This window comes from Glycine max, chromosome 15, assembly GCF_000004515.6.
Source record: "Glycine max cultivar Williams 82 chromosome 15, Glycine_max_v4.0, whole genome shotgun sequence".
NCBI lineage: Eukaryota > Viridiplantae > Streptophyta > Magnoliopsida > Fabales > Fabaceae > Glycine > Glycine max.
The window spans coordinates 22,944,784-22,953,212 of record NC_038251.2 but is presented as its reverse complement, the minus strand read 5'-3'; the positions used below and the strand labels follow the sequence as shown (position 1 = coordinate 22,953,212).

Here is an 8,429-nt window from a genome sequence, read left to right as displayed (position 1 = left end):
ATTTGCTTATACAATTATGTGATTCTAAAGGTTGTAAATTTTTTAGTATTATCAATGAACTTGTAAGCATTATCCCACTTTTATATAACAGAAAAGAAAATATCATTCCTCTTGTTTCCTTTTCGCAAACATGGGGAAAAGAGTGTGCTAATTGAATTACAAAAAAATATTGTACAAAAAAAATGTTCGACAAAATTAGTGGGGATAAGGGATTACATCTCATTCCCAAGTAAAATATATCTTCTATTACTCTGTTAATTTTTTACTTGTGTTTATTTTTAATTTTGAGACATTCTACGTACATTAGTTTCACATCCCTCAGAAAATTTCCAAACCACGACAGTGGTTTTCCTATGTCTAGTCTCTCTAGTAATCTGAATCATTAAAAACAGAACTGTAACCAATTATAGCTTGCAGATTGCAAACATGTAATACTCAGTTTGGTACAACAAACGAGAAATATGACAAATACTCAGAAGAGAGCATGTTACCTAAGTTTTAGATACATAGGACCAAATTTTTTTCCATGAGCTAATCAGTGTTCTTGTATGAGCAGAAAAATGTCCTCCTTCCATGATTCTTTCAGCTGTAGGTCCCACTTCGTGGACGAATTTGACGGATTCCGAGAGTCGATTAAGAAGGTTCGTCAATGCAATTACCTCATTCCTTTGCAGCTGCAGCTGAAAGATCATCAAGTGCAACATATAGGGTGTTGCAAGTAATTTTTTTTTACAGAAATTACAGTCAATTCTTATACTTTACTATGTAAGTATAATCATTAGATCATATTTAAATAGTCAAGTTTAAAAAAAAAACACAAATTTTTTTTAAGTGGTCATGTAACTATAAACTACCTTATAATCTTTGATCGTCCATGACTAGTTGTATGATTTAATTTACATTTAACAAGAAAATTTAACATTATATGATGCAGATACTAGCCATTATCTGCATGAAAGAACCATAATGTTTTCAAATGTAGGAGCAAAATACTTACTAGATTACAACTTAGGAAGATATACATGTTTTAGTTCAGGATTTAACATGGAAGAAGAATTTATTATTTAAAGATCACTGCAGAAGCAATCTGATTTATGGCACATGCATAAAGACAGCAGTAAAGAGAGGAAGACACAAAAATCTCAAGCAAAATGTACTTACTGTATGACTCGAGTTTTCTTGACCATCAACAGAGAAGAGAATCTTTAATGCAGTTCCAAGACCAAGAACCTGAAGCTTACCCCATAATCGACATTTCTCACATCCTACACAATCCATCAATGCACTGCATTCCACAAAATAACATTCCATTGCCAATGAGATAAATCAAAAGTGTAAGTTGAATCAGTAGTAGAATAATAAATGGAGAACAAGTAAAAGGAGTGGTCATTTAGTTGTCTTATGTTCAGATTAGATCAGCAATCAAAGAGTCCAGATAAACCAAACCAATTTAGCATCCATCAGTATGTGGAAAACTCAAAATGAAAAGAAAAAACATACTGCAGGACTAAAAATATCAATGATGGAATTTTAGATAGAATCCAACCTATATATACTATGATTCCTTCCACAAAAATGGTTTTGTAAGCATTACTACGAATCATTGGTAATCAATTGTCATTTGTTAGCAGTATGATGCATGCTTACAAGAGACTAAGCCACAATAAAGCCCTGCAAGTTATTAATGGATAATATTTAGCTAGACAGAGCTCAGTCCACTTCCACTAGTTTGAAGTAATACCTGATGTTTCTGAATTGTTGTTGAATTTTCTGTTTTAGCTCAGGTCCACTTTGCCCTTTCCACAAATTAGCTTCATCAAATGGAATTGGACATGCAGCTTGAAGCTTGGGGTTGTAAAGTAGCTGTTTTATCAAGGATTGTGTTGTAAGGTCCTCATTGGGGTTACCAGTATCATACTCTGCCTGTTCCAGATAATCTGAAGCCTAAAGAGGAATGTGGATTGCATTAACTAACAAGTATTTCTAAAAAAAAGAAGAAAATAGCAAGATTGATCCATATATACATGCACAGTTTGTGAACTTAGACCATCACAATTTATACTCACTTTGGTTACTGCTCGCAGAACAAAGAGAAAAGTGAAATACAAATTTCTGACACGATCAGGGTATCTTAGGACTCGGTCATACATCAAAGTAAGATTTTGTCCCCACTGGAATAATAAAAAGGAAAGAAAGAAATTAGATATTGAAATATATTTTTCTCAAGTTCATAGTGAAATGTATTAGAGTAACATGGGTGTGCCAGTATGCCAAAAAAAAATGCAGGTGGCTTCAAAATGAGCTACATCCAAATTATTTTAGTAAATAGAAAGATCAATAACTTAATTTTACAAGGTTCATAATACTCTAAGAAAATCAAATTAATTAAAACTTTTAGGCTATGAAACAAAAATCAAACAGCTGTCTATCTACATGCTCAAATATGCAATAAATGTATTAATTCATCAAAAGCAATACAAATATTCCTTTCAAACAAAAAACAAGCTATTGCGGAAAAGAGGAATGGGAGATTTACCAAATTTGTAGCTTCCTCAAGTAGATAATCAGAAGCTATATGAATTGATATGGAGGAGTGAAGACCAGATATCAATTTATACAAAATCTTTTCCTCTTGGCATAACTCCTGAGACGGATCTACAGAAGACAATTTTTTTCTAATTAAACAGCTACTTTTATGAACAGTTTAAAGATATCTTTCACTAAAAGAAACAGACGATAAGAACATGACCAATATCCAATCTATTAAAAACAAGAAACATTAGATGATTAAAAAAATAATGCATAGAGATAAAGAAGGGTAATCAATTGCCTTCAAAGCTACTGGTCTGTCAAATGTCAATGTTAGACAAAATGAAAGGTACCACCAAACTACCTAAAATCGAAGGCCTTTTCAAATTGTTAAAGTTTAGACCATAATAATGAAAGTTTAACTGGATCCCCAGAATTAACTATACCTCATTAGCGCTACAGGAGCAGCACTTCGACTCATTGTTTTCATTTTTTTGGGGAAGGGGTGGGGGGAGGGGAGATTAAAGTGAATAAGCTTTTCAGAGAAAACTTACATTTGGGGCAGTTCTCAGAGTAGACAGCATCCCATATCCTTCTTGCAGATGGACCAGTGTAACCAGTATATCTTTCCGGATTCAGTTGAAGATTCACGTATGTCATCTCATCTGCATATCAAACAGTTGACATGCTTATTTTTCTTGGAAAGAAGTTCAATTTATTATAAAATGATTTAATTTTCATACACCAACAGTGTAAAAAGTAAATCCTGTGCTGTCACCTATTAAAAAAAGTTAAAAGATTTTAGTATAAGTGAATCTAACTACTACACTGTTGTGTCACCTTGCTTTCTGGTAGTGAAAAATGTTGCACTTGATCAAGTTGAAATTTAATCATAAAAATATCTTATCTTAGTGGCTCAAGACATCAAACAAAAACTATTCACCAATATAAACTGATTTGAAGAACATAAGTAAATCTCATGTCACTCAAAATATATTTATTTATGAATCCTAAATTCCTAATTTCTATATACTTCACCGTTAATATTTCACACAATTAATTAGATAAAATACAACTATGACCACAAATAATTTAGATACGAATCAGCATACAGAGTAACGCACCATTGTCAGTCTCATCATCATTTGTCCATGGATTGTCTATTTCTGTCCATCCTCTGAAAGCTTTACTGTCTAAAGTACGGTCAACGGCTGCCTGAGGTTTTCCTTCTTGACAAACAAGATCAGTCATTGAAAGGCGACGGTCAGGCTTCTTAAATGATTCGGGGAATTCATTTTCAGGGCATTCACACACACTACAGTCCCGCAACCGACACATGCCATCATCAGGCCAGAAAGGGCAGTCACACCATAACTTCACCTATAAAAAATTTCACCCACTAGTCTTTAGCACAGAAGAAACATGAGAGGGTCAACAAAAGTGAAAAAGAAATGCATTTAGTTATCAGTATTCCAACATAGCATCATCAGAGATACAGCTTAAGCATGCTAGTCATGGCTTTAAATACCAGAGTGGACTGGCAGGTTCAACTGGGAACCAACCTGATGACTGTTCCTTGCTAACTACAAAATCAGGACTTCAAAAAGCTGGTAAAAAACTGGGTGAACTTGTAAAAAAAACAGTAAAAATCAGTCAGTTTAGAGTTTGCTTATTTCTCCAAAATGACCAAATGACATCACTTGGTTGGGTTAAAACACTAAGAGGTAAGAGCTTATGGCAGGCACTGCATGATGCTCATCCTTGGTTGCCTCATCAGCAACTGCATGATGCTTGTACGGTAGTGTCCACCAGCGACCAGTGACGCACTCAACATCCACGCCACACTTAGAAAGTAGCTGAAATGCCTGGTACTGGGAATTGATGAACTTTTACTGTTTGTTAATTATAGAAGTTGTTTTTTGGCCTTTTTCTCTCTTATGGTTCTTTCTAGGTTCTGAATTCAAAGCAAATTTTCTTACGTGCAACATCTAGTAATAAAATCTGCATATTTACACTATTATTTTTTGTTTTCAATATGATTATTTTACATCTTTATTCTTCTTGTTTAATTTCTTTGAAAGTTATTAATATTATTCAGTTTTGTCCTCCTGGTGACATGTTCCTTTTATTCTTGTGCAAGTTCAACAGTGATTCTTCACATACTTTAGTTAGCCATTTGTTCATAACAAAGAAAGTGCATTTAATCCATTACGACTTAAACTGCTTCATATTTAGTGGGGAAGGAACAAACTCATGTAAAGCTCAAAAAATAAGATAAAGTTGATTTTGAAGTGATTACAAGTCCCTATCTTTTCTTAATAGCTTAGCAATTCATCTAACTTTTCTCTAAATTGGCATTTCTTTCAGAGAAGATACTCACCAAATAAATAATTGTGCACTTTATGTTATGAGCTTCCAAGTTGGGTATAATATTTGGCTGTCTTTTTTTAGAGGATATTCACCATGACTAATATTATTTAATGTCTTAAGCATGGTTTAATCACAGTAAAACCAATAAGTTATGAACTCGGAAATAGTGACTTCACCGCTTTGACAACCAGCCCGATTTGAGCAGTATTGATGCTAGTAGCATAATATCATTGGTTCATCTAATCTTCAGCACCACTCAATCTTAAGTCAAACTTAGTAGATCAATATTAAGTATTAATTATCCTAAACACCACACAGCAGCATACAATAGTTCTCCAGCTTGACACGGACAGCAGGTTCAATATTTTAAAATCCCTAATTCCAGATAAATTAGTTGGAGATGAATGGCACTAAGTTCAGTTGAGAATGCAAATGGCCATGACATGGACTCAATTCTAAATTTTAATGCATTTGTACAATATATGTGGTTCTCTCTAATTTCTCACAGCAAAATTCAAACATCCCATTGATCACAAAAACCTTTAAAAATGATCGATCAAATTTCTTTCCCTAGAAAGGCCTCTCAAATCCTAAATTATGCTGCTGGTATAAATTTGATGCTACTAATCTTCACAAATTACATAAGGGATAGGATAGGCACCAATGCAAAAGTCAATTAGAACACAAATACAAGCTAGCAGGGCCTAACCAAAACCATTAGTTTATCAGGCTGTTGGCAAACTCAAGATAACCATAAGAAGCATCAACAGGAAATTCATAAGAAAATGTAGGCATAACATAAGATGTGACAATAAGCAAACCTTAAAATATCGAAAGAAAGGGGTCTTCACGAGCTCCTGGAGGGAAGGGTGCAACACTTCTTCATTAAGACGATCCACAGTTTCATAATCACAACAACAATCCTCCACCATGCCACTGTACTTCGGTGTGCCCTGTAACAGACAAAACGAAAACTCTAGTCTCAACCCTCAATCAAAACATAAACATCATATCATCAAACTAAATTTCTAGTCACAGCAGCCAAAAAAAAAAAGTTCATTAAAACATATATCTACATTTCCATTGTTCGTGGCTCCCATCAATGCAAGAGATTTTCATTTCAATTACCAAGTGAAATAAATTGTAAAAACTAGATAAAGGGTAAAAAAAACGAAAATCATATAAAGACACATTCTTTGTCCAAGATTTTAATGTATCAAAACACTATAAAACTGAATAACACATCCGGATTCAGAATTCCACAATTCAGTACAAAAAAAAAATAAAGAAACTTAAAATGTGGGTTACTGAGAGAAATTACCCGAGCACACGGACAAGCTCTATCAATGGCTCCAAACAGAGCTTTTGGAGAGGTTTTGGAAGACATGGCCATGGCAACAAAAACAGCGACGAGAGCCATCACCAGCCAAAGCCATTGTCTTGTGCTGCAACCCTTCTTCTCAATCTCCGATTTCACCATCACACTGTTACCCAATGTCGGTGCTTCCGAAACAAAGCACCGAGCTTTTCACAGACCCAGAAGAAGATCGCTGAAGAACACTGAGGAAAACGAAAACCCACCAACGGAAACGCAAAAAGACGAGATTTTTGGCGTGCGTTGATGGATCCAATGGACGCGTTTTGACGCTGATGACGAAAGAGTTTGAGAAGGTTTTAACTTGTGTGCTGCGTTTTTTTTTTTCTTTCTTCTGTGTAGCAGCCAAAAAGTCAAGGTAGCTTGTGGAAATGGAATTAATAAGGCAAAATTATGGGCGGTTGAAGGTTTCGGTTTTTTTTTTCCTTGTGTCAAACAGTGTTCGTAAGAAAATTCGAGAGATTCCAATGGCAATTTCGGACACCGTGATGGCTGTTGACGAGTTCGGCCCAATTGGAGACCATTTTTTCTTAAGGATGAAATATAATAATAATAATTAATTAATTAAAAAATAACAGTTGAGATAATAACTCATTTAAAATATTATATATATATTCTACTATATATATATATATATATATATATATATAACTTAACTATCATTATTTATTTTTATATATAAAGAGAATAGGGTCTTTTGTCATACACATTGTTATATTCATTTTATTCATATAATTATATTTAAGTTGTTATTTTATTCTTATAATTACCTTCACAAATCATCCATTAATTTCTATTATATTTCTTTTTATTTAAAAAAAAACATGAAAAAACAGACAGCACAAGTGTCTTTTCTTTTTTCTAGTATATATATAATGGTTTGGTTTTATAATACGGGATGATATACATGATGATTTCATATTCATTTGCTTCAAAATAATAAATGTAATTATAAATACAATATATATATATATATATATATATATATATATATATATATATATATATATATATATATATATATATATATGGGCAAATGTTTGAGGACATTAAGTAAGGAACTTAAAATATAAATATTTTTTATTGGGAGACAAAAAGTTGCACATCTTTATTGTTCTCCTATGATTTATACAATATTTTTTTCTCCTATGTATATATAAGAAGGTTTTGTAAGATGGGATGATGCCACGAGACAATCTCATATTCATTCCCTTCAAAATGATAAATGTAATAAATACAATTAATGCTTCCTCCATTCCATTATAATTGTCATGCAAGAGAAAAAAATTATCTCAAAATAATTGTTATTTTAGTTTTTTAATATAACATTAATTACCTTTTTTGCATTTATATCGTTTATAATATTAATGGTGAATAACAAAATCTATAAACGAATTAATCATGATATAAGGTTAATTTTGTTAAATTACTACTCTTTTTCTTGGTCTATGTAAAATAACCTAGGACAACAATTATTTTGAGATGGAGGGTCATATAGTTTGAGAGTGAAAGATAAAAGGAGAAGAATATAAAATATTATTTTTGATACATAATGAAATTAGTTACAACAAATTTTGTTTCTCTGTTTATAAAGAAAATAGTTATGGTTACACTGAATCAGAATAAGGCAGTTAACTAACTATAGTCAGTTACCCACTAATAGAATAACAGAAAAATGATAGTTGTACTAACAACTCTTCTAAATAAACAACAAGTAAAACTTACTTATACACTAATACCCTCTCTCAAACTCAATAGGGTTGAGAATCAGAAATAAACTCAACTACATTGAGTTTGGACATAAGAAAAAGAAACCTAGTTGGTGATAAGTGTCAAATTTCAATTATTTTTAGGATTAAATTGTTAGCACTTATCTTTTGATCGTAATAGTTTTTTTATAAACTACCCTTAAATCTAGTTGTTTATATATAAAACCTCAAAATTATATTAGTCTCAAAATACTACATGTATAATAAATACAGTCAAATAAGTAAGTTTTTACATAAGTAAAAATATTATCCTCAAAATATAGGTATTTAAATTAAATGAACACTAAAAATATAACGAAAGTGACTGCATCCATCATCTTATTTTGAAGTACTAACTAGCCTAAAATAAATGTAACTAAGAAAACTATGTCTTCAAGTCTCCTCAA

General features: G+C 32.2%; 1 protein-coding gene across 2 annotated transcripts; it reads right to left on the bottom strand.

Moving 5' to 3' along the window:
* Nucleotides 1-336: 336 nt before the first annotated feature.
* On the bottom strand, nt 337-6,755 carry LOC100798225 (endoplasmic oxidoreductin-1-like). 2 transcript variants are annotated; one of them, NM_001289203.1, is given in 9 exon segments: nt 337-680; nt 1,162-1,285; nt 1,742-1,944; nt 2,067-2,171; nt 2,537-2,655; nt 3,084-3,194; nt 3,654-3,909; nt 5,721-5,852; nt 6,221-6,465. In NM_001289203.1, coding segments are annotated over 9 exon segments (1,398 nt in total). In that variant the 5' UTR covers nt 6,380-6,465; the 3' UTR covers nt 337-491.
* Between the last annotated feature and the right edge of the window lie 1,674 nt (nt 6,756-8,429).

Bases quoted from the DNA above. Each gene is read 5' to 3' on its own strand.
- LOC100798225 (XM_006597866.4), bottom strand. From the start codon at position 6,379: ATGGTGAAATCGGAGATTGAGAAGAAGGGTTGCAGCACAAGACAATGG. The intron at 3,195-3,653 runs GTGCGTTACTCT...TTTGATATGCAG, and splicing joins TGATGATGAGACTGACAATG to ATGAGATGACATACGTGAAT. The intron at 2,656-3,083 runs GTAAGTTTTCTC...TGTCTTCTGTAG, and splicing joins CTCTGAGAACTGCCCCAAAT to ATCCGTCTCAGGAGTTATGC.